The sequence below is a fragment of the Eleutherodactylus coqui genome, chromosome 1 (genome assembly GCF_035609145.1).
Source record: "Eleutherodactylus coqui strain aEleCoq1 chromosome 1, aEleCoq1.hap1, whole genome shotgun sequence".
NCBI lineage: Eukaryota > Metazoa > Chordata > Amphibia > Anura > Eleutherodactylidae > Eleutherodactylus > Eleutherodactylus coqui.
Window position 1 is genome coordinate 364,912,449 of NC_089837.1, and position 27,764 is coordinate 364,940,212.

The 27,764-nt window shown below is 40.3% G+C and overlaps 1 protein-coding gene across 2 annotated transcripts in view; it reads right to left on the reverse strand.

Moving 5' to 3' along the window:
• Nucleotides 1-27,764, reverse strand: part of DMD (dystrophin) — a 2,524,637-nt gene that overhangs the window by 46,900 nt on the left and 2,449,973 nt on the right. For both annotated transcript variants that reach the window (XM_066577956.1, XM_066577963.1), the window contains 7 exons: nt 20,645-20,811; nt 17,828-17,939; nt 16,336-16,472; nt 13,409-13,447; nt 6,802-6,867; nt 3,152-3,217; nt 552-710 (listed from right to left, as the gene is read on the reverse strand). In XM_066577956.1, coding sequence (XP_066434053.1) covers nt 552-710; nt 3,152-3,217; nt 6,802-6,867; nt 13,409-13,447; nt 16,336-16,472; nt 17,828-17,939; nt 20,645-20,811 — 746 coding nt within the window. The remainder of the gene's footprint in view (nt 1-551; nt 711-3,151; nt 3,218-6,801; nt 6,868-13,408; nt 13,448-16,335; nt 16,473-17,827; nt 17,940-20,644; nt 20,812-27,764) is intronic.

Below are 27,764 nucleotides of genomic sequence, written 5' to 3' on the forward strand. Positions count from 1 at the left end.
CTCTTCACTGCCCTTTTAAGAATGGATGCTAGGTTCAGAACCCATGAAGCAGAGGAATATGACAAACAGACATTTGCTTTCAACAACTAAATTATCTTCACTTGAAAATAAACATTCAAAGGGATCTAATAAAAGAAAACATTACGTAATGTGCACATTTCATGGATGGAATATTCTTTTTTACAGTCAGTGAAAACCACATATCACTACTTGACCCATACGGCAGCATTCTATGGGATGGGGGCTTCTTTGAGTTGGTATTAGACAAATAGGAATTGCAGTATTCTACATCCATTTCATATTCCCATTCCTCAAGAAAGATTATGTAGCCCAATTTCGCCTTCATTTGAGATAAAGCAATTTCAGTTTTTCAGGTAATTTTCTACAAGTGTAAGCGAAAAGTAGTCAATTGGGAAATGCATCTCAAAGTTATAGTTACTCATTAAACCTTTAGATGGCACTAGCCATTAAAATACAATTATTGCTTTGGAGTTTTGCCATCTGAATATGAAGGAATTTTGACATCCAGATATTAGGGATAATAAACATACCTGTTTTCTTCTTCCAAGTCAGCTAGGATCCTCTCAAGCTCCCCTCGCTCTTCACTCTCCAAGGAGATAAGTATTTGGGCAGGGCTTCGGGGCTGACTTAGTGGAGACTCTTGGTTCAAGCTTTGGCAATAGTGCTGGATAAGCAAATGTTCATCATCTCTGTGAAACCCATAATAACCATGAATTATTTCTTCCCAGACATTCTATAGTGCATTCTAAGACACAGTAATAAAAAGAACATTTAAATTGTTTGTGCACAAGCCTTAGGAGATAAAAACAGAACTGGGGAGCTCAGGACTCAAACTCTCATTTCTCTACAAACAAATGGTTATTTCAAAGCCAGAAAAATGTATTGTAAATTGCACCTTTATTACAATCGTATTGGAAAAATGATCTGCCACCGGTGGGGTAGTCTTGTTAAATAAAGATGCATTCCACTTTCGGAAGAATGCTATATGGGTAAACCACTTCCAGGCAGCTGAGCTGCTTGCTTTGCATTGTACAATACTGCACAAATTATTTATAGACCAGGCAACTATTTATCTTCCTCAGGCAAAATTATTGTATTTGCATTAGCTGCAATCTATAGTGAGATGGAGCAATGTGTCAATTGCTATTATTCTTTTATCACCTTCCAAATCTGTCCTATGAACAGGCAGGCAAGGGAAATTAATCGAAATCACCAAAGCACAAGAATACTAAAAAGCACACTTAAAAGAAACAGCAAACATGAAAAGAGAGCATTTATAATGAAATATGAACAAGCCGGACTATTACCATCCATTTTTTTAACCAACATTACTACTTTGATGTGTACCCTGCTTTGACAAGCACTTGCTTTAAAAAAAAGTCTCTCAATGAGTTACGTGCCTGCACTTTTCTTTTTAACTAGGACATTGCTCTCTTTTTAACTTTAGTATTTAATGTTTTTGAGCAAATATCAGTTTCTGGTTGGTTGATTTTCCCTATTGACCTTTAGGGTAAACCCCTCTTCAAGCCAGTACTGCTCTTGCTTGCAAGGTAGTCACCATTTGTTGAGAGCGTGGCAAAAATTAGTCTTTCTAAATGACTTAGGTAGTAGGGGGCGAGGATGGTGACTTGATAAGTAATTTGGTTTGTGCCTTTTTTAATCAGAAACTTAAGACCAACAAACATAAAGACCAACATAAAGATGGGTGTAAGCTCCTCTAAGGGGAGGGAGTTGGCTAACTGCATAGCAATAGTCATTCGTAATCTACAGGGGATAGAAAATGGACTGGAAGATCTGTCAGTGACAGCAGCAGATCACACTGGATTGTGGTGATCAGTAGTGGTCACCGGATGTATACATGGGCAGCTGTATTGTCACAGTTTGTATAGCCAATGAAGCGTGTGGGGCAGAAGAGGGAACACTGTCACATAAGTTACAGGCATGGAGTGAAGTGAGAAAATCTACAGAAAGCTTGGTTTACATTTAACACCCACACTGAGCTCTTGCAGATTGAAAAGCAGGCATTTGAGTGTAAGAAGGTCTTGACATTAAAGTAAGCAATACAGAAATAAACTCAACAGACCATTTTCTTTTCTACGACAAGGTGCACATGCGTTTTAAGGATTCATGTGCAACACTATATTTCACTAGGGCTTCCTTTAAAGGTTTTTATGGACAAACACTAAATAACCTATCCTTAGGATAGTTCATTATTAGCAGATTGGCCCCAGGGTTCACGCCGATCAGCCAATATAAGCTTTCTGTCCGTCAGACAGCAGCTACTCAACACTGACATTTTACCAGTGGCCTGGTTTGGTGTTGTACCTTTCTCGCAGTGACATCAATGGGAGAGAAATGCAAGGCCAAACTGAGCCACCAAACTGACAGCATTATGAGGGTTGTCTGTCTGACAGCAGCTTCTTATCGGCAGTGGTTCTGAGTTGTGGACACCAGTCGAACTGCTATTGATGACCTATCATAATGGTAGGTCATCAATAATGTTTTTTCTGTAAGACTCCTTTAATTCAACATTTTAAATAAAAAATAATTACGGGAGCAATGTACACCATCAGCTTTTTTCTAATGATAAAATAACTATACTAGCCAGAAAATTCATTAAAAGGGGTTGTACCATAACAAAGTTATTCCCAATCCATAGGAGAGCTGATAACTTGCTGATCGGTAGGGGTCTCACAGCCCTGATAACCTTGAGTATGTCCTCCTCACTTTGGGATTACTGTAACCCTTCAGTGAGGAAACAACTGAATGGAGCGCTGGTCACATAAGCCCACTAATGCTGCATTCACTTTCAAAGGGAATGTGGAGATAGACGAGCGGGTGCAGTTGGTTCCACTGAAATAAATGGAGTACTGACCGTACATGCTCAGTCATAACTCCATTCACAGTGACATCACTGCTGGGGGAGTAGAGATTCCCGCAGTGACAAGAGAGTGGGACACAAGAGTCCCGCTGTGGAGATCAGTGGGGGTCTCAGCAGCAAGACTCCCATTGATCAGCAAGTTATCCTCTATACTGTGGATTAGGAATAAATTGCAATTGTTGTACACCTGCCTTGCAATTTATTAACTTGCTGTGTGGTAATCAGAGTGGACTTTGCAGATATACCTACATGCTTTCATTGGGTGAAATGCTATCATTTAGGTAGGATCCATTGCTGTTTTCCATTTCAGCTAGCCTGTGGAAATATAAAACAGACTCTTAATGTCAACTGAGCAGCTTCTGAGTGTACATAAACTGTTAGCAAATGACAATGTATGATTATGGTATAATAACTAAAACAGATGTATGCTTCTCAGTACATGGGTTTTCTATTTTTTTCTTTTATACCATTTTTTATGCCTATTTTGAACTCAACAAGCCTTGGTAGAGTGCCCCACATGTTTTACGTATGCTCGGTTATGTACAACTGCTTTTCAGGCCACTGCAGTTACATAGAAAAACGTGATGTATTGCCTATCTATTGTAGAACGGATATTATGCCACCACGACAGGAGAAGAGCGATCATCAGTAGCAAGTAACTTATCAATACAACACTGCAGGCAACATGCTGAAAATCTTTTAACATTGTACTTTCTTTCAATTTCTGAATAAGGCCTTTTTCCAACTAAGCTTTTGATGCGGATACTGTTACGGCTGAAAGCTGTATCTGAATTGTATTTTCTAGCCTTTTCTATCTATAAAGAATGTCTACCTCAACAGAGTTTGATGCATGCTGCTCTAGGAGACCGTGCTCAGCTTAGACTCCATGGCAAAGTCGCCTAGTAAGACCAGGGTCATCTGATCCTTGTTCTTCAAAAGGTGAGTGTCCGCGATGCATTCAGCTGCTTCTGTCACTCCCCTAGACTTTCACTGGAGCGAGAGCTTGCCCGTTTGACTACTTGCTCTAGTCAAGCTCTTCCTTGCCACGATCATGCAAGCTGGTGAGGGCGCCAGCAGTCAGACCCCCACCGATCTGACAGTTATTACTTATCCAGCAGGTAGGTGCTTAATGTTAGTAGCTGGATTACCCCTTAAAAATTTCCTGACTACAGTTTTTAGTCATTGAAAAGTAAATCAGAGAACATTTTTAAAAAAAAACAAAAAAAAACAAACAAAAAAAACCCGCAGAAGTCGGATAATTTTGGTGGGATCTGATTTCGGTCACTAACAAATATCTAATACCCTATGTGCTGTATATAGTAAAGCATATGAAATTGCCATTTTATACTTTTCGAAACCTTTGTGTTGCAAGGTATTAATTGGTTTCACAATTCTGCCCCCCTTCACAGTAAGATGATGGCACCCATGGTTTTAGATATAAAGAACTGCTTTGATAAATCTGATAAAAACCACATAAGAACACAAGTTATGTAGCCCACTGCAAGACTAAAATACTGTAGGATTATTATAATATACTCCATGACCTATGGTTACAATACAGGGTAAGTCATTTCATTTAGAAAATTCTAACAAGCATCAAAAATCCCTGTTGAATGCTTATTAGTGTATCTATTTGTAAAAAGAGATATCTATCTATCTTCTATTGGCGTGTACAATCATTTGTACTCATGAACATTTGTAGTGAAATCATAGTTGCCAATAGTTTTAAGTTCACCACTATGTTCATCTATTTTCAAATGCCCCATTACAGCGCGCTTGAGTTACTAGAAGGAAGCCCCCAATTCGGGGCCTTCATTACTTAATCTGGAGTGGAGAGCAGTTACAGAAAGCATTTGTCTAGGTATCATCCAACAGGTGTCTAGATTACATTGAAAGCCCATTGATTTCAATAAACATGGTTTAAAGTGATTTTCCATGCACAAAATGTACCTCCGCCCACTGCTCACCGGTCCTACAACTTACCAGCTCCAACCTCCCTCTTACAGAGTGCCAGAGAAAGCCTGCTGAAGCAGACAGACAGGACCAACCAGCACTCTGAACCACACATGAGCAACATAGCACAGTGTTTCCACTCCTGTCCTCCCATCATGCACTGCTCACAGGATGTGGGAGGCTATGGACAGGGGAAGGAAGTAGCAAATGTGGACAAGATGTCAGAGGAAGTGGAGATATTTTTTAGGTGGATGGTCACGTGACAAACAAAATGAAGAGAGAGTGTCTAAACCAAGTACAGAGAACCGATTATAAAATGACTTATGATCTACTTTTGATTTTAAAATGCTAGTCTGTACCCGGAGTACCCCATTGATGCGTCATTTTCCTGTAGCGCTGCAGGAGAATTTAACAACTACTGCCAAACTCTCAAGTAGATTACTGCCGATTGCTGGGGGTCCCAGCATACAACCAGTGATGAGTATAGTTTTAGAGGACCCATCAACTTGAGATAGAGGCTTTAAGAGCGTAGTAAGTTCAATTTTTGTCAAAACCCCTCTCTCCCTGTATTCTGGAAATATTTTTGGTTCCATATGCCCATCCCATATCTCATATCTGCTTAACGGTCGGGTTCACCGCACTTTCTACTTTGGAACTGAGAGAAGCTTGCTATTCCGTTTTACAAATTCACTTCTTGTCGCAGCAACAGTAAGGATGAATTACAATAACCTCTTACAAGGTAAAAGAGATGGTATAAGCTAACAAGCTCAAATGTAACAGGCATAAAATCACCAGATACCAAGATCAAACAGAAAACAAAAAAGCATTACAAAGCTCGAAACAAACCCGCCACATTGTGCCAAACATTAAAATCAGCATTCTACTGTAACACAGGTTAATATTAGTATGCATGCACAAGACAGATATTGCAGCACTGTATGACTGGAGGTGTTTTCTTCACAGAGAAGGATAACACATTTACGTGTTCTTTATATACAAAAGGAACATAACAGACAGACATACATTGAGAAAGTACCGAGTGACCTTCCAGGAGATTGCACAAATCCATACCTCCCTATTATGTGAATATAGTTGGAGGGGAGAAATAAATTTGGAGTATATAGGTGATGCTATATCGCAAAGTCTTCTAAAATAATGTCGTCATGGTCGGGGAGAGTTATCCAAATAATGGAAAACTGGAACAGTTGCTCATAGCAAATCACTCAAACTACAATTAGGAAATGGAAGACGCAATGGCGCACGAAGACAACACTGGAGGCCATATTAAAAATTAAAATAGACGGCCCTTCAATATGGTGACAGGGACAAAAGGGCTTGGTTTGAGTCATGCAAAAGGGCATGAATGAGAAATGCTTGCCAACAATACACCTTCTCTGGACAGAATTTTACCAACCAGTAACAAAGGTGGAAGGAACCAACCATGACTAGATCCCCCCCCCCCCTTTTTTTTTAAAGAGCCCCAGAGCAGCCAATGTTCTACCTCCATGGGGTGATTGCATTATTTTTCTGATGCAAAAACTTTGTTAGAGCTCTCAGATTTGTTCTCTGTTACTGGGAAGTATGGAGATGTGTTGGTTCAACTGAAACAAGGATAGTATTCAAGAACAAACCATACATATATGTATGTATAATCATTCACACAATCACACGCACATTTCTACAGAAAATTGATTTACATTGGGAAATTCTAAAAAGATGCTTTTGATAGATGCATACATTTTACCGCTTCATTTCTCAGGCCCTGATGGGTAACGTGTAAAATGCTGGATAGAGGTTTAATGGAAGACTGACACATAGGAAAAATCAGTGAATCATTGAAGAGTATAGAAGTGGTTCTAAAGCCTCAAAAGACTCTCCTGATGGAATGAGCTAAACGGTACAAGGCTCTCTGGTTTGTTTTGGATGCTTGTGCCATAAAGTCATACCTGCTAGCATAATGTTCAATTCGTGAGTGAGTGTCATCGTGTGATAGCTGGGGAGATGAAGCAGGGCTGTGGAAACAAGAATTTAAACACAATTCAATCTTCACATTAAGAAAGGTGTTCGAGGTTCATTGTGTCATGGACTACTTACTCCTAGTCAATTAATATACGACTGAGCTTCACGCTGTCCCGTTGTCAAGGTCAGAATTGTGCCATTACAAAACTACACAACGTTTTCCAGATCAAGTCAAATTAAAAAAAATCCAAAATACCTTAACAAGTTATTAATAAAACAAAAAAAAAAGTTACTAGAAACCATTACACAACACAACCTGAAAGTAATATCTGATTGTTCACATAGGTCTCTAAACCTGTGCGAAAAGGTACATTTCCATTATCCAGCCTACATACTGAAGCCTCCAGCACTCGACATCTTAATCCTCAGTAAGCAGATGCACTAATGTACGGTACAAGCTACACTGATATACTTAAGGAAAGGAATTCACGTCAGACACAAAACCCCTTTCGATATTTATCACAGCTGAGAAGACTTGGTTTTGGCCATTAACATCCCCAATTTTGCAAACCATGTATAGGCAGCAGAATTGGCCCTTATGAGTGTTATTCACTACCTATAAATAGTATTTAGAACCCCCCGTTACTTTTTTATGCTTTATTGTGTTGAACTGAAGAGTTTAAAGGGGTTATACACAATGTAAATATCTGCAGTACGTTTCACCTGCAGACATTTAATGGAGGTACAAACTCTGCAGAGGTGAACGTTGTAAAGCCATTTCTATAAGTTTGTAATTGCTGTGAACTAGAGTTTAGCTGCAGTGAGGTAATGATGTGACCTGCTGCACTATTTGACTACACATTTCAACACCATGATCCATTGGAATAATTACAGGAGCTCTACAGTTAATTGGCTCTTCAAGTGATAATTCAGAGGTGTCACAATAACAGGGGCCAAAAGGTATTGCATTTATGGTAATTTAAGTTTCGCAATTATAAGAAAAGTAGATAGATCACTTTGTAAAAAGAAGAAAAAGAATGTTTTCATTTGATCTTACATTTATACTTAAATAAGTCAATCCTCACTTACTATATGATATATAATTGTAGATAGTCAGCTATTATAGCTATAAGTGGTGTCAAATCCAAAACAATAGGATTACATCCAACTTTAGTCATGGAATCTGACAAGTCTTGCACAAGCAATGAATTTTTTTTTATAATGGAAGCTGGTGGGTAGCCACAATTGAGAAATAATCTGTAGGAATAAGCTTTAAGGGGGTAAAATATTGAAATTTAGGAAGGGAGAAAACTAATACAAGGGAAGAGCCTATATAGTTCATGAAATATAGAAGTTTTAATAAAATAGGAGGTGGGTGGTGGTGGTGGTGGTGGGGAACCCTACCAGCACATACAATATCAATACCACTTCAATTCTTATCTACCGTATATACCGGCGTATAAGGCGACGGGGCGTATAAGACAACCCCCCAACTTTCACCTTATACGCCGGGAATACAGCGGAGCAAAAAAAAAATCATTACTCCCCTCCCCAGGCGTTCTGCGGCGCTGCTGCAGGATGTCGCTCCCTCCTCGTCCCCGGCAGAGCATTGCTTTCTGGACGCAGGGCTTGAAATCCCCGCCTCCAGAAAACACACGTGCCTTCAGCCAATCAAAGCCATTCAATGATGTCATTGAATGGCTGTGATTGGCTGACGGCGTGTGTTAGCTAATCACAGTATTAGCTTTTTGGAGGCGGGGATTTCAAGCACTGCGTCCAGAAAGCAATGCTCTGCCAGGGACCAGGAGGGAGCGACAGCCTGCAGCAGCGCCGCAGAACGCCGGGGGAGGTGAGTAATGATTTTTTTTTTTTGACACTTTATTTTTTTTGTATGACCGGCGTATAAGACGACCCCCGACTTCAGAGCAGATTTTTCAGGGTTCAAAAGTCGTCTTATACGCCAGTATATACGGTATTTGTATCAGCTTACACAGACAATTTAATGTGGGTTTGGGATGGCGTAGGGAGGGTAGGGGAGGTTGATATTTTAGTCTTCAAACATCTCAAAAAACAGGCTGTGAAACAAGCCTTATTTTATACTACACATCCTAAAATGCAGACATTTCTCTTTATCAATCTCATATTAACCCTTTCCAATCCAATTAGTATCCCGGTTTTCCTAGGGGGTTACTCTTTTTCTGCTGTTATACAACAGCACTATATGCTGGCTAAAGCCAGTACTGCATGAGGTGACATGTTAGATAGATGACAGCAGAGAGGCTGGCAATGTACAGTAAGAGGACCCCGACGGACGTCTTCCAACATCAGAGCTGTATAGCCTTACATCATAATGTCTTTAGACGTCAGACAGTGGATTGGAAAGGGTTAAGATATTAATCTCATTAGTTCGATGTCATCACTGACAATGAATAATCGTACATGTGACAGGGTAACTAGTACTCCTAAGGGGCGCTTATACTTTTCGGGATAGAGAACAAATAGTTACGGTAAGTGGGAACAAATTTGTGAAAATGTAACAAAGCAAGAAACCTCCAAGTAAAACACCTGATTGCTTCCATTTAAAGTACTGCATATTTACTTGGGAAATTTATGTAATGTCGCCTGTTTACATAAACCGTGAGAATATATTCTAAGAAACAGAGCGGTAATATGCATGAGTTGTATGCTAGAATGGAAATCTCTCCCATTCAGACGGCATTCCATAATTATCACGGCTAATAGCCTGCAGTGGTTAGGTTTAGATAGCATTAGTCCTAAGCACACAGCCAGCATATAAAGTACAACATGCATTCTCAGATTTCAGCGGAGGAGTTTATGTACTGTATAGCTTTACCTGCTCTTCTCTTACACATTGGGACATAAATACAGCTCACAGACAATAATGTAACCTCCATTGCCCACATTTTTGACGACCTTTTCAATTTGCATTCTTTACCAAGAAGATACTGTATTTCTTTTAAGAAAACCTATTAAGCCAGCAGTAGTCAACTAATTCCTTGGGCACACTTGGGCATGAAACTTTATGCAGTTTCACACATTAGTGCTTGAGCCTGAGCCCGAGCTGAAATGCTATTCACTCTCAATAATCCTCAAAGTCTGCAGTGAAAAAAAAATGCTGGAAATGCATGTATTTACTTAATTGACATTGGCAACTGTAGCCAAATGTTTACCTGTTTTACTTCAAAGTCAGTAAGTGCCATATTCTGTGAAGCACTGAACAAAATCCATCAGCATTATAGAATTAAAGGGGTATTCCCATCTCAGTCTACCATGCCTGAGGTGTGAATACCATCTGCCCATGTGACAGGCGGCCAGCATTGGACTAACAGCCAAGTTCTATACAGTTTCTGTAACTCCCATTCATTTCTATGGGAATTAAAGAAACAGTGTAGAACAGCCAATTCATCTGTTTCTTTAATTCCAGCTACCTCTGCTGCATCAGAGAGGTATTTCCTTCTCAGCCATGAAAAGCTTAGATGGGAACAGCCTATATAATATTGGAAGTTATTCCAAACTGAATGGATCTAGTTATCACCAACGAAGAAACTATACAACCATTTTAACTGATGGCTCTCCATGCAAACCACAGCTAAATGTTCATACGCATAACTTTACAACTGACAAAATAGGGAGTTTGCAGTAACATGGAAGACTGTAATGCCACACTTTGGAAGAAGGAATTATATTGGCAGTTCTGTGTTATACTAAAATTTAGAACAGAAATGTTAAAGGTTTTGATTTCTGACAGGTTCAAAATGAGTCACCTGTGTGGCCAGGCAGTGGGTAAAGCAGGAAGGGTGTCTGTCCTAATAACTAGAGGCATAATAAGTAGAAAGAGGGAGATTGTGATCCCACTGTATAGAGCTCTAGTGAGACCACATCTGGAATACGGTGTTCTATTTTATTGTTTCTAGAGATGAGATCTCCAAAAATGAACAAAAATTGTGGAAGGTCTAAAGAAGAAAACAAGACAGGAAATGCTTAAAGAATATAATTTATATAGCCTGGAGGAAAGGAAGGAAGGGGAGGAAGACACGATAGGAACCTTTACATATGTTAAAAGGAATAAATATGGTTCAGAAGAGTTGGGTTTTTAATAAACCACGTTAGGCTATATTCACATCTGCTTTAGGAACTTCCGTTGGGAGGTTCCATCCCAGATCCGAAACAAGTTGCCAGAAGAAAAAGTCCTAAGTGAAGGACTTTTTCGTCCAATAAAATGCTGCAAGCTAAAGACCAAAACAGACTTTATAGCCAATGAAGTCAGTTTGGCACCATTTGGTTCCGTCATAAGATGGATCCATTTAGCTAGTGGATTCTCCTTTTCTGCTCGCTTAGCAGTAGCAAAATAAAACCCTTGAATGCCAATGTGAACATAGCCTTATAAACAGAGATTTCGCTATTTTTGTCGTCGATTAGGCTGCGTGAAGGCACGTTTTTTGCAGCGTAAGCTGTGGTTTGTTTTACCACCAAACATTTTTGATCACTTTATTTAAACTTTTTGGGTGTCAGGTTTCCAAGGATATGGGAAGGATGGGGGGAGGGGGGTTAAGTTTGTTTTTTTTCCCTCTCTTTATACAGCCTTCACTGTGCAGGATAAATATTGTGATCTTTTAATTGCTCAGGCTTTTACATACAAAGCCTTGGCAATGGCTTGATAGGCATCTATGTGTGGAAGCCCTGTAAGCCTTCAGTAGGCTCTGGGCTGCCATGCTAGTCCATCGTCACCTTCTGAACACACTGTGGAGGGTATTGATGGGGTGCAGGAAGGGCCCCCCACTGCCAGCTGTTTAGATGCAATGGTCAAAGCTTACCACACAGCTAAACAGTTAACTGCTGTGATCAGTGCCAACTTGGATTGTGGCAGTTACCTTCAGCTATCAGAAGCAGCCACCTGATATGCAGCTCTTGGTTTAGAAACAGAGACCTTATTAGTGTGGCCCATGTTGAAATTGTATTAATTTGCTGTTATTTTGAACAGGTTGTGTTTATAAGCACATGAATGGGAAGACCCAATAACCCAATCCTAAACTAGTAAACACACAGTAGTAGTCAAAAGTTTGCATACACCTTTACATTCCATGCTTTTTCTTTTTTTATTTTCTAGATTGTAAATTTATACTGAAGACCTGAAAACAGGCACATCTAAAGTAGTAAACAAAAAAAAAAAGGTTAAACTAGAATAGATTTTAGATTCTTCAAAGTATACCCTTTTGTTTTAATGACAGTTTTGCACACTTTTTTGCATTTTCTCAATCATCTTCATGCTCTAGTCACCATGAAGGGTTTTCAAATAACAGGTATGCCTTGTCAAGAGATAATTTGTAGAATTTCTTGCCTTCTTAGTGTCTGAGACCACCAGTTGTGTAGAAGTAGAGTTGGTACATAGTTTCATACAGTGCTTAGTCCTATTCAACTACTGTCCTAATCTACATCATGACAAGAACCACTCAACTAAGAGACGGTTCATCATTATTTAAAATCATGATGCTTTCTACATGTGTGGTTCCCCTTGTGATGGTGTGGGGGTGGTTTAATTGGTGATATTGTGTTTGGTTTATTCAAAATTCAAGGCACACTTAACCAGCACGGCTACCCGAAGCATTCTGCAACGACGTACCATTTCATCTGGTTTGCGCCTAGTGGGATCATTTGTTTTTAAACAGGATAATGACCCCAAACACACCTCCGGGCTATCAGATAACATGGCCTCCACAGCCACCTGACCCAACACCAAATTTGGGATGAATTGAGCCACAAAGTGAAGGAAATTCAGCCAAGCCAACGTTTAACACATTTTTATTAACTACTTTATTCCATATGTGTTCCTTGATAGTTTTCATGTGTTCAATACGAATCTACAATGTAGAAAACAAACCACAAAAAAAAATGGAATGTAAAGGTGTCCGAACTTTTGACTTAGTACTGTAGCTTTCAGCAAGCTACCTAGTGAAATGTCGGATGGTCTTCAAGTTGCTAAAAACCATCCCAAAAGATGTTGCACAACTTCAGTTAATGTTTATATGTTGAAGACATGTTTCCCACAGTCTCTGCTCTACATAGGTAATCGTCATCTATATGCCGTTATATAAACCACTGAAATATCATCTAAGGAAACTTTTTTCCAACATGACAAATATTTTCTGACCTGCAGGACAGATGAATATCAGAAACAAAACCATTAACAAAAGGGGCACAGTTCACCCACACTTATGCTGCAATTGCTCAACTCAATGCCACGTTACCTGTGCATGTCGATCCAGCCAAACTGTAAGGTTACCAAATGCTTAACCTATATGCTTAATCACGGGAATCACAAAAAGGCTCAACTTTTTGTGAATTACGTCAACACCAATGACTTGGTGTTACCATAATTCACATAAAACTGACTAACGTAAATGCGCTTGTCTTTTAACAGTTCTGTCCTTCTATCTAGTAGCACTTTTATTGCTTACATTACAGACTTGAAAGTTTGAGAGAAGATGAAAATGAATTTATGAGTAAAAGAAAAGTGGTGTAATAATTAGCACACATGGAGGCAACAGCAGTAGCGCAAACAGAAAAAGTACTCACGCAGAATCTACTGGCCAGAAGTTGATCAGTGTAACAGGACTGAAAGACAAAAATGAGGAGGTGAACAGAAAGTAGAGCAAAGAACCAAAAAATGGAATGAGGTTTATGATAAACATGAATGCCAATTAAAAGCAGCCAATGAAAAAAATATATACATACATATTGAAAATCAAGAAATACAAGCTGAACCTGTACATGAAAAACCAGATAGCAGGAAAGCAAAAATGCATCAGTGCACTAAATTTAGTATTGGATATTGAATAAGGTGCATGAAACATTAATTTATAGTAGATATTCTAGAACATGTATGCGAGTTAGCTAAATAGAGAAAACCGTACAACAGGATTTTTGGCTCATCTCTTGTGTTACTGTGTATGAGGACATTGGGAATCCATGCAAGCAACAGGACAGATGGCATCATTGAGAGATCACCCTCCTCCTGGAACTCTGCTATCAACAGGAGGTTTTCTAAACTATTCATGTTAAATGTTATCTTCTTGGCAGATGGGGCATCAAACAGTTTCACATTTGCACCTGCCGTGTGTCTGATATCACCATGAATAAATACTCTTTAGATAATGAACAGTTTTCCATGGTTCACCGTTTGCAGGGCGTCTGCTTTGTACATAGGCCGTTTTACATTAAACTAATTTTTTTTAAGGGTGGAGGGGGGGGGGGGGCCTGAAAGTGTTGAAAGCACCATACATGCCACATAATGCAGTAGTGGGCATCAGGTTTCTAAATTATTTCAACATCCATCAACAAATTTACATTTGGCATAAAGGTAACGGGTTGAAGTGAGAATTTGAACTAAAGCAGACCATTCTAACTGAAAGCCCCATTCACTGGCTTTTTCCAAGGGGAATGCATCACATATATGTTTTTACTAATTAAAGAAGACCGTGAAACAGTTTCCAATTTTGTAATCCGTTTTTATGTTCTGACTGTAGATTTTTTTTCTATTGTCTGTACATGATTATAGAGGTGCCCATCCCATCTGAGCTGCAGTTAGCAGCACTTAGAAAGATGATTTACAGCAGCTTCATGGGCCATTCACAAGATGTAAAGGAGCTCGCTCATTGACTTGCATGCAGACTTGTCACTCATCAATAGGAGGAATAAAAAAAAATTCCTGGAATATCCCTTTAAAGGAAATATATGATCAAAACCTACCTACTGAAAAATTCTATTTTTTATGTTAAAGGGAACATGTCAGCTTGAACACGCTGTCTAAACGACAGGCAGCATGTTAGAGAAGAAGCTGAGCAGATTGACATACTGAATCTTTTCCCCAAAAAACTGTATAATTTGAACTTTATTCATTAAATCCTCTGCACATTCTGAGATAAACAGCCCAATGGGCGGTCTCATCAGTGATTGACAGCTACACCTGTATGCACTAGAGTTTCCTTTCTTTTTTCCTATGCACTAGACTTTATCGAGGGTGGAACATTTACAAAGAATGACTTCATACATTTACAGTGTATGGATGTATACCATTGACCTAAAGGCTTTGCCGCATTAAAGCAACCCCTTTCCATTTGCCCTGTAAAGTCATATCAATGTCAGGAGGGGATATCTGCTTGGAATCTCTCTATGAGCCATGGGAAGAAGCTGCTTGCATATGACAGGTTTAGTAAAAACCCTGTAATAAATAAACGAGATGTCACTATAGACACTGAATAGCCACTTTATCAGAGACACTTGTCCTTTCATGACTGGAGCTTCCTTGGATAGAAATTAGACATGACCCCAGAGCGCAACATAAAATAAAGTAAGCAAGTTTTCTGTGGAACAGTTCCAGTAAGAACCCACATTAGAATGGGAATCGAGCAATCAGTGCAACTTTGAACGAGGCATGATCATCCGTGCTAGACTAGGCCGGGCCAATAGTTCTAAACTGTCAACCTTGTGGGGGCGTTGTCATGTAATTGTCTTAAGAATACCCATAATGGTGTGACCAAGAAAATACATGCAGCGAAAAGGTATCCAGAGCACAGCCGGTTGATGAAAAGGGGTCAGAGAAGGATGTCAAGAATCATTCTGACAGGTGGTGAAAGTCAAACAAAGTGCAGCTGAATAAAATATTGCTCCAACGTACGTATCCAAATGCCCAACTCATCGTTCCTTAACATGATTGGGCTATGACAGCAGTCGACCAGTTCGAGTGTCATCACTATCTAATAGAAACACAAGACTTTAGTCAGCAAGAGCACAAAAATAGAATCATTAAACAGTGGAAAATCATCACCTGGGCACATGAATCCACATCTCTGTTGTGCCATGCTGATGGGAGGGTCAGAATTTGGCACAAGCAGCACAAATCAATGAACCCTTCTTGAAAGCTGTTCAGAGCCTGTCAGCACCTCCATCTAATCAGCGGCAACTGCAACAAGTTTTCCTGTGCGCATGGGTCAATATTCCTGCAGAACCATTTCAATACCTGGTGGAATCTATACCATGGCCATCTGCTGCGGTTCTGAAGGCCAAAGCAGATCCAACATGCTATTAGATGTAGGGGCGGGGGGAGCGCGTCTAATAAAGTGGCCGTTCAGTATATTACCTGCTGTCAATGTGCACCATGAAAGGCACAAAAATAGATTTTTTTTTTTTTAAATCTTGTAGGGCTGAAGTATAATTCTAGTATGGCATGTGTCATATTCACCAGCATGCCTGTTAAGAAATACAATGTAGCTACTAAATGGCAAACCTTAGTAAATTAATCCAAGGGTGTAGTTGCGTTGGATAGCTTTTTAATATTGCCTGGGAAGCAATAATAATAGTAATCATGGCTTAATAAATCAGCTTGTGTTTCCTAAAAATAAAATCTCACAAAAATGGCATGTATTAAAAAAAATTAAGAAAATAATTAAAACTGGGAGAAAGAGGAGAGGCATTTCATGGACAGCAGAGTGGCGAGTACTCACGTCTCCATGTTGTCTCCTTCAAGGACGGTTTGGACGGGGAGATAACCCATCCTTGGGTGTTTTGCAAAATATCTTTTTGTCCTGAATTTATTCTTCAAAACCTTTGCAAAGTCGCGAACATCTTCTCCAGATGTAGTCTGAAAGCAAACAAATCTCTTTGTGGATGTGGGTCTTGATGGCATGAATTAAATAGTACACGCGAAAACTGTGGAGATGCTTTGAAAAGCACACAGCAGTGGAGAAGCAACAGCGGAAAGAAGAAAACAAATCCGGCAATGGATTTTAAATTCTGCTTGGCATTCTCCTTGATAAAGTAGGCATTCAGGTATTAAATGTTTTACAGGCAAGCGCTTGGCACCTACCTTTATTTAGTGGCTCATGACAATGGGATTTAGCATTTCTTAGTCCCTTTTATTGTACTTTAAAAGTTCAAAGCTAAATTCAGTCATGGATTGCAGTTTACTTCAGCCAAAAAACACTGAGCAAAACAAAGAACCTGGCGCCAACAAACATTTTTAGTCATTCACTTCGGAACTAGCTAAGAGGGAAGCATTCTTGATAATAGCGCTATAGGTCTTTTATTTTAACACGCTTTAAGAAAAATCATGAACCACATCATTTCGCTAGTGAGTTCATTATGTGCATAGAGGATGAATGCTTAGAAATGTCAAGATATACTTATACGAGCTATAAAACCTAGGGTGGTTTCATACGCAACGGTTTTCACAAGACCACCATGGCTTTATCAAGCAGATGTAACTGTAGGTCAAACTGTAGGTCAATGAGCAATTGTGCAGTTCTCTACAGTGAGGCTTTTTGGTGGGCCAGTGTTTTTTATTGCAATTGCAGCAGGCTGTAAGTTTGACATGCTATTTTTGTGTTTAGGTAGGCTCTCTTTAGAGGTCATGAAAACTTGCAAAAAACCCCCAAAACATTGAAATTGGTGTTCAAAAAATATATCCTGTAAAAAAATGTATTGATTACAGTTTTAAACACGTTTTACAATAAAAACCCTCCAAAAACTATAAAATAAGTCCAAGACATTTCATACCATGTGTGATATGTAACAAACACTTATTTTTATTCTAAAGTCCTGATTTTGAGAGTGAGTGAAAAAGTCAACTGTTCGAGGTCTTTCAACTTATCTGGTAATAGCAGTCAGGTCTACTGTAAATTATTTTTACAGTTCTCCATCAATGGAGAAGTATGGGCTGTAGCCCCATCCTTGTATGGATGGCTGAGGAGATACATTAATGAAAAATGTACTATAGTAACATAGTTCGTTAGGCTGAATGAAGACAATGTCCATCTAGTCCAGCCTGTCTATCCTCCTGTGTTGATCCAGAGGAAGGCAAAAAAAAACCCAAGAGCAGAAGCCAATAGCCCTTTTGGGGAAAAAAATTCCTTCCCGACTCCCTAATGGCAATCAGACTGTTCCATATATATCCACATACTTTCAAAACATATCTGGATTGGAATAGAAAAGACTTACAGGAGTGCAATATTCCACCATTGGATAGTGCATTTTGTGTCCTTTTGCAACACGGCCAGAAAAGAAGCAGCTTTGGCAGATGTCATAGTTAAAGTGCTTTAAACTTCTGTACCTAAGAGGGCGAAAAAAAGTTAATTTTTATTAAAATCTATTCAAAATGAATTTGAATTCAATGGAAGCTGTGCCTGTAGAACCAAACCGGGCTGCTGCAATGACAACAGAGCCATCTGTCCCCATTGACTGTGGGCCCAGCAATGAGCTGATCGGTGGTGATTCCAAGTGGTAGAACCCTACAGAATCAGTCATTGATGACCTATCCCGAGGAAAGATCAATAGTAATAGTCCAAATCAAGTTAAATTCGTTTAAAAATTGATATGATCGCACGCAATACGCACAAAAATAGAAATGCAATCACAAAACATGCTCGTTTGACCAAATCTATTGAAATCAATGGGTTCCATTCACTGCGTATTGTGCGCACATATTTTATGTTCACGATTCCCATATAACATGCATGACTGCTTGGCCAAACCGAACGTTCATGTGTTTGGGGTGAGTCGGAGAAGTTAAACTATTGGCTGAACTAATGTTCGGCAGATAGCTATTTAAAGGTACATGGGAACCTTAAGGGCTTCTGCACACTGGCGAGAGCGATATCCAGATGTGATTGACTTCCCGATATCACTTTCGCATTCCTTCTGGAAGCCCTGGATTCGAGGCGTTTCCGCAAGAAAAAAGCCTCCCATCCCAGCAGGGCTGAAGGAATCTCCTGCCGTGGCTGTGACAGCTATGGCAGGAGATCGTAATCTTCTCCTACTCATCGCAATGGGGCCAGCGGCAGCAGCACTAGCCCCATTGAAATGAATTGGGAGATGCTCGCAGTCCTCTGCCACTGCTGTGACACTCGATCCAATCACAGCACTTAGTTACACAGCGCTGACGGCGGAGGAATTCAAAACCAAACAGGAAGATGACAGCGGGGAGAATTCTTAAACAGCTTGCCGCACCACCGGGGAAGACCATCGCACCGGGGCCACAGTTGCCGGGCTGGGAGGTGAATATTGCATTTTTTTTTTTTACCTCACTCGAGTATAAGCCGAGGTGGGCTTTTCAGCACAAAAAAAAAAAATGGGCTGAACAACTCTGCTTATACTCCAGTATATACAGTACATATTATAAAAAGTAGATTCACCTAAGGATATGGCAGATCTGTCATTGATATGGCCAACTCCATTACAGAACAACTCTCTAAACTAGCCAAGTAAACCGCTCACACCTATGAATATAAACTCATGGCAGCTATCAGATATAGTGTATACAAGTCCAGCGCCCGCCTATCCTTTTTTTTGCTTGACTGCATTTAATGCAATGTATTTTGGACCCAAGACCTACTGCGCCATCGTATTGTGCTTCAGATGTGAATGAGCATTTTATCGACTTTGTACAAAACTATGTGACCGAGTGCTGCTGGAAGACACAGCTGTGTTGTATGGCAAGAGCCTACCTATTTGTATACCTACACAAATGGCGCACACAATGGGCTGTCAATCACGGCTAGTATAAACAATTGTCTCTAAAGATCAACTCTACATGCTAAAATCATTGTACATCACCCGGTAATGTTCATTACCTGTTGCTGAAAAGCCTTCTCCCGCTGTTTTATTTTATGGTGCATTTCATACTCGTCTGCGGAGAACAATTCTATTTTCGCACAGCCGAGGTGCTTACTGGATTTTTTTGTGTAATACTCTGGGAGTGAATAAAAAGCTGCCATTTTCTCTCAGAGGTAGTAATGATTTCACAGTCTATTGGTTAAATGTATTTTGTATGAATTCTACAGAGAAGTTTACAAACCATAGAGCAGAATATGGAGCGTCTGCAAGGTAGCTTTGATTTTTTTTGCTTCATGTTTTCTTTCAGAAACTCATTGAGATGGATTAACCATGGTAGTTTGTTATGGAGGGAAAGAAAGAAAAACTAAAGTGGATGCATAATTGATGAGGAAGCACTGCTCTGGGCAGAAGGAGTACGGAGTGATTTTTTCTGATTAGCGTACAGATATATCATATAAACAAGCTTGTGTCAATAATGTTTCTTGTAAAGTACAGTTTTCTTTTAAAGAAATAGCAAGATAACCAGCCAGCTTATTGTTCAACCAGGTTCGGGAGGAAGGGATCGCTAGACATTCTAGTTCTCTTCTCCTCTTCCATGGAGCATTACAAATTTTATTTCAGCATATATGGGGAAGTTGGTTATCAAAATGATTTAGGATTAGAGATGAGCGAACGTACTCGGTAAGGCCGATTTCGCAATCGAGCACCCCGATTTTCGAGTACTTCACTACTCAGGCACATCGCAGAGCAGAGAGAAGACGCCAGAGAAGGTGCGCTGTGGGTCACTGCAGGGGCACGGGTTGCATCTTGCTGTAAGAATTCTCGCAGACGGGTCCGACCTGGCCGTCCGCATTCACCCTTACAGAGAACAATCACAGTTGACAAGTACAGTGATTACTTAAAGCTCTATTCAGATGAATGGGACAGTTGCTGAAGTTTCTGCAACAAATCTGGTGCATGTGTACAAGTAGTGGAAAATTGCTACAAACAAGGACTAGTCTAGAATCTGGTCAGCTTATTTAGCATGGAATAAGAACTTCTAAAAATATTAATTAAAAATAAGAAAAAAAGTCACCAGCAACAAACTATTAATGGATTAACTGTAATCAGGTGGTTTTCCCTCAGAGTTTTCCTTAAGTTCTACAGTAAATGCTTGGCTGTTTGTACGTTTGGTTGAATAAACTTCATACAAAGATGCCTTACCTGAAACCGATAATTGGACATTCTTTACAGATATTACACTTGGCTTGATGTTTGGCAGTTTCAGCAGCAGCAACTCTGTGAAGCACCGGTAGCCAAACCATTGACTGTGGCTCCAACCTCATCCAATCCAGAAACAATGCTGCCTCAACTTCTGGCTTATTGTTCGCCTAAAACATGAAATAAAAGATATTGTGTAAAAAGAATGAAGTGCAGCACCCCCACTGAGGGGGCCAGATAGACAACCATGGAAGTTTAGACTACACATGAAGGCATGGTGGAAACAAATTAAGATAATGTGCCACGGGACTGCTGAAAAAGTTACAATTCTCAGTGTCAAGCTACAATTCCAGCTCTAGCCTGGCAACAAAATAAACAGCAATACAAAAAATTAATAGTATAGACGATAACTTAATAGAAAGTAGAACTGCTCGTACTTGAATAATTAATCTTTCATTTTGAACATTTTTATTATTCCATTAACAACGTACACAAGAGCAATGACCTGGAATGACAACCCAATTCAGGAATCACACAAACTATATATACGCACTAGTTAAGATTTGAAGACACACACACTGGTAGGTCGTCTTCCCATGAAAGCAGTTCTCATGTGTGTATGTGTTGGTGTTAAGGAAATTAGATAAATCCCATGAGGCAGGCACAAGTAAATGAATGAATTCTCTGCACAGAGTTGAGCAATCTGTCTGTTATAAATAGAAATGATAAAGCAGCAGAAGAAAATAGCTAATCATTGACTAGCTAATCAGTGACAGACTAACCCCACTCATATCCTGAGTCATCACTTATAAGGGTCCATTTACACGGCATGACTGTCGGGCAAACGATGCTCGACACTCGTCCCTGTGTGTCCGCGCTCCCGTGCCGTCACATGTGAGCTATTGGTGCTGGCTCACTCACGGAGCGGTCAGCAGGGGGGCGGGGCAGTGCAGGAGATTTCTCTCCTCTCGCTCCCCCGCCCCTCTCCATTGACATAACAGTTGCCATTCACTACTGAACGGCCGCTATATAAACTGTATGATAAGCTCATCGCTGATCTTTTATGCTGCTTGAACGATGTGCGATAAGGTCATCGCTCATCGTTCAGTTTAAATAGCGGCTGTTCAGTAGTGAACAGCCGCTGTGTTATCTCAAATGGAGACGGGCGGGGGAACAAGAGGAAAGAAATCTCCTGCAACCACCCCACCCCCCTGCTGGTCGCTCTGTGAGCGATCCAGCACTATGAGCTCCCATGCAGGTTTACAGGAGCAAGGACACGCAGGGACGAGTGTCAGGCATAGCTTGCCTGACAGTTGTCCCGTGTTAATGGACCTTAACCCACATTCTCACATATAGTCATAATGGTCTAGGAGAGAAGGGTACTAGACTCTGGGGGCCAAGTACTGGTGTAACTATAGGGGATGTAGTTGCACTCAGGCCCAGGAGCCTTAGGGGGCCCATAAGGCCTATTTTCGCCATATAGGGAGTCCAGTACTATGAATAAAGCATTGTAATTGCATTGGGGCCAGGAGCTTCAAGTTACGCCTCTGCGTTAAGGGGTTAAGAGAAGTTGAGCGCCCCCCCCCCAAGATAAACTTTTGCACCCAGGCCCATGAGCCTTTAGCTACACCCCTGGGGCCAAGTTTCTGTTCTCTGCACTAGCTCCAAATCTGCAGGCATAAATATCATAGGGTAATAGAGTACCAGCAAATTCGATGAGATTTTACACACTTCAGAAATTCTCTGCTTTGTGATAGATTTTAAAAAAATCTGTACTTCAAGTCATTCTTGAAATTCGGTAACTGATTTGTTGCTGATTCTCTCTCTCCCCCCCTCCCTCAAACTTCAATGTGGAGACCAAAATATGCAACAAAACCCAGTGGTTGTGAATGGTGTTGAGAACCCAACAAAAGATCAACAATTGGGTTATTCTGATGCCTGCTTGCCATAATTTGCTGTGGCAAATGCAGACACTTTGGTTTGGGATTTGCAGCTACAGATTTCTTTGGATTTGCTGCAGAAATAGAAATGGCATTGCATATATCAAAATCTCATTTTCTTCAATATTGGGGTTTCTCTGCAAATATTTCCTCCTCAGCAGAATATCAGCTAAAGTAACAGCAAATTTTCATAATCTTGAATATGTGAACAGACCCATTTCAAATTACAAGTGACCACAAGCTTCAGCATTAAATCCACCAAATCACAGCAGCATGGACGCAATTGTCAAGTATTTGGAAGTGTTCTGCTGCAATGGCAGAAGAGTCAAGATCTGCCATGCTTAAACAGAAGTGTGCTAATTTTGCCCGTAACATTCGATAACCCTAGTGCCAGTTGAAAGTCATTTATTCCCCATTTTTACAGCTTAAGATATATTGCTTTTTTGTGAATACTAAACAAATTAGATTGCACACAAGAAACAGTCTTGATTGTAATGACTATAAATGAGTATTTTCTCTTGTTCTCTCACACAAAGACTTAGCCCAATAATTTAATGCAAATTAACCATATTATTCTAGAATATGCGAACAGGAGATAAATTGTCAATGTAAAAATAGGAGAGCATATACATTTCCAGAAACAGTGAACTACTCATTAGAGGGATGTTTGTCTACCGAGGACCCCATTCCTCAAGAATCAATATTCCAGTACATTAATGAAGCTGCTGATTAATATGCATTTTTTTAATAGGAAAAGATGCATTCAGCATTGAATAGTACACTGCATGTTACAACTAGAATTAGAATGAGCAGTTAAAAGCATCAGGCTGCCTCCTGGTAATCAGCATAAATTAGAGAGACAGAAAAAGGCACACTGAGAGCTTCAAGTCACTAAAACTATATATCTGATTTATTTTCTAGCCTATAATCAATGTTAATTTGTTAATTGTTATAAAGGCGGAAGGCTGATCCAACATATCTGTGCAGTCTGCACAGTCAAATAGATAAGGCTTGCTGGTGATTAGCACTTACAGATCGCTCTTAATCACCAGGAAACGGCTGAAGATTTAATGTCACATGCTTCTAGTCTTGTCAAAGACATTTTGGGGTTTTTCTCGGTTCTGATCATTTCAGTAGATAAGTTGAACAATTCCGGTAAGATTGGGCAATGATATCTTGAGCATGGGTCTTGACTTTCCCTCGTAGACATGTCAGGAGGTATTTTAACATGCCCAATGCTAGATTGTCTCCGTAAAGGCCCATTTAGACAACGATTATCGCTCAAAAGATCACCTTGCGCTCCGGAGGATGCACAGAACAAGTGGGGAGCCGCTTGTTCTCTGCATCCAGCTGTTCCCTGCTAAGCACCCCTGGCTGTCATAAAGCATAGTGCTCCCAGCGGAGGATGCAGAAGACAAGCGGGGTGTCCTTGCTTGCCTTTTACATCCAGTTGTTCCCTGCTCTGAGCGCCAGGCTTTTATACAGCCAAGCGCTCTGAGTGGAGGATGCAGAAGACAAGCGGGGTGGCCCTGCTTGTCTTCTGCATCCAGACGTTTTCTGCACGGAGCTACATGCCGGGTATGGAGAACAGAGCTAGACCATTCTGTTCTTCATATCCCACCTGTCATCAAGGAGCGGGATACAGCTGAAACAATAGTATCAGCTGTATCCCGCTGTGAATCCCTGATAAGGCTCATCGTTGTCTTTCAGCACTCTGAAAGACAATGATGAGCGACGGCTTGACGAAAACTGTCAGTGCAGTTAGACACTATTCTCGCTCAAAAGATGGCTTTGAGCGATTTGTGAGCGATAATCGTTGCATCTAAATAGGCTTTAAGAGATAAGTTATCGCCAAGGGGTGTCTGGCAACAGCTTATTCCCCTTTACCCATTGAAAAACACACACTTGGCCGTTCAGTAAAGACAGTACGCCTTCTTGGGTATGGACAGCGTTTCATTTTCCTAGTTGAAAACCCTTGAAAGGCTTGATAAAGTGAAGCTCTTCCATTCCTGTTCTCAACAAGTTACAGTAAGAAATAATGGCTGGCACGCTAGGCCATTCCAAGACAACCCCATGATAAATATCTTCTAACAGAACATTTTTTTTTACGTAGCTGGGATTTACAATATTGTAAAGCAAATATTTGAAGAAGAAAACCTGCATATGGTGTTGCATATGGTACTTTGCTGTCCAGATAAAAGGATGTAATTTGTCACCATAAGCCAAGACTATGCAAGAGTCCTTGATCTACAATTACAGCAGGAAAAAGGTTTAGTACTTTTGCTAGTTTCTAACCAAATTGCACAAATTACCAAGTGCTGCAATGAAAATCTATATTGAGGAGGCAGGTCACTACACCAAGCTGCATGTATTGGCATGTGGTTTTTGTTGCGATTTTCCAGCAAATACCATCATGGTTTTCAATGCAATAAAAAAAAAAAACAAACAAAAAAAAAACAAAACACTGTTTAAAACCACAATTCCCGGAATTGTGCAACAAAAATGGCCAAGCCATTTAAAGGATCTTCTAAACGGCCTAATTATAAATCAGATTCTTGCTGTATTGCGGGAACCTGTACGATGATTGGGTCAAGTAAATGCATGTAGTAACAAGACAATAATCCGTTTGATCAGTTTCTGTAGGCATAAAAATCAAACGACAGTCAGACTGTGTAAACAAGCAGTCGTTCATCTATGAATGACAACCTTTTTACTGTGAATGGAGGCAGGCGGACAATAGATAGTCCTGGCCCGCCCGCCTCCATTCAATGAGTGATCCTACCTCCTCAGTGAAAGAACAGTAGCAATTATCGTGGGGACAACTGTCGAGCACTGAATCGCCCAACAGTCATCCCATATAAGAGGTCCCTTAAAGGGGTTTGTCACTTTAAAAAAAAATAAAAATTCTATACTCAAGTATTCTTTCCCAGGCAGATTCTTAAAAGCATCTTCTCCTCTCATCTTGTCCATTTCCCCAGGTCACCTCACCTCCAGCCGTCCGGCTTGTTATGAAGCCTGCATTCTTCTTTTTGCAGACCAGTGAAGGTCATGTCCCTGTGATGTAGCCTTCACTGGCTAGGTAGGAATGCTGTTCCATTGCAGAGACAGCACGCATGAACAGTCTCTGCAAGAGTTCGACACTCCGTACATTGCAGGAAGAAGACTGCTTGTGAATGTACGAAACGCCACAGGAAGCAGAAGAATCAGCCAGCTGGGGGTAAGGGGACACCCCAGAACTGCAGGAGACAGGAGAAGATCAGTGGGGAGAAAATAAGCCAAGTAGACTGTCTGGGGAGAAATAGGCAAGCATAGAATTTTTATTTTTTAATGACAGAACCCCTTTAAAGGAGCTTTTATAAGGGCTGATGAAAGGGAATGTTCGACAACCCAATAATCTGCCTGTGTAAAGGTGCTGGTGACCAAAATGACAAGCAAGCAAACACGTTTATCAAATCTTTTATGCGGCATGAAAAGATATTTGCTGTAGTCACACAATTTGCTGTGTAAACAGTGATGTGTTGCCGACAACAATGGAACTACATGAGTCAAAATGCTCATACTAATGACTGCTTGACAGTAGTACTAATTGCTCCATGTAAATGAGGCTGAAGGAGCCCCAATTGAATTGCAAACCATCAATTAGGGGCTCATTCCTGGCAGTTTAAAAAGACCTTAAGTTGCTTTCAAAATCCTGCCCACTGCCTTCTAAACAAACAGCACTTCCTCTTCATCCTTCTGTCAGACGTATAACCTTTTAAAATGTTGCATTTGGCAGGACCATTTGAAACAATCCCCCAACAGTATGCAATTCACTGCTTCTGCGACCATTACAAAAGAAAATAAAAAACATATACCGCTCTGCCACAGAGTGATCGCTGAACAAGTTGTTGGGAGCATTTACATGGGCCGAGCTATCATTCGTTGACTAGTTAGAAGGCGCGAGATTCTTTAGTGGGTGTGTATATGAAATGTTGACCCTTCCCCAATGCACGCTGGTTATCGAGTCCAATGAATACGTGCAAGCAGTCTTTGAGAGAACGATCCCATCTGCAGGAGACCACAGCAGCAAGAGACCAAAAGACTGCAGCTACAAGTGCATTTTAGAAGAGCTAACCCTGCCAGAGACAGTAGCAGCAAGTGTTCTTTCAAAAGGTACACAAGGACTGCACATATTCACATTATTAGGAACCAATGAGCGTTAAGTAAAAGTGCAAAATATTATGAACAGGAGCCAATTAGCATTCAGTGGGAGGAGCATGCTGAACAAGCACACGCTTCCATGCAAACTTTTTGGCTAGTCGTTGAAAGAAATAATTACCAGTTTACATCAGACGCTAATAAAGCGGCAGCTACATTTAGGGGACCTAAAAAAAGGTGACTAGTAAGAGGATTCTTGCTTGGCGGCAGCAATTACACAGAATAACTGCACATTAGCTGTACCGAGCTACTATTCGACAATAGTTACCAAATAAAAGCCACCCCCTAATGCAGCATATATTATAGTAGTTTTTCCAGGTATACAGCCTGAATGTGCATCCCAGACATGACGTATATTGAGCCCTAAGGTCTGTGTTTGGCTGTATTCACACGCAGCATTTTTTTTTGTAAATTACCAACAATTGCCAAATAGTGCAAATGTGGTTTAACATCTATGCATAACCACTTATACAATGCCGTTTTTAGAAATTTTTGTACGCCCTATTGCGAGATTTAATTGTCGAAATTGTCATGACTTCATTGATTTCAATTAGCAACAAGTGCAAGATAAGTCAACCAAAGTAAGTTACAAACGTTGCATACAAGTGTAGCCATTTGTATAAAATAAAAAACAATACCGGGATTTCCTCATGCGCTGGAGTGGAGCAAGTGTGCAAAATAAGGATCTAGATACCTAAAGACAGGCTCGCTAAATTCAAAGAGTCATTCAGAGCAAATGCTACACAAACCCATATTTCAGTGTCGGCTCTGTGGTGCGTGCACAGGCCGGCTAACAAAACCAATACCTCTCTTAAATGGAGAATGCAATTCATATTCTCTGACTGCACCGAAAAAGTAAATCTCATCTCTGCTGGATAAACCAGTTCCCTATGCAGAGTATGAAATCTGTAAAGCGGGCATTGCCATTGCAGCCTGGTAACCTTAAAGTAATTGTTCCTTACGCAGAGCAGAGGTTTGCTTTCAGC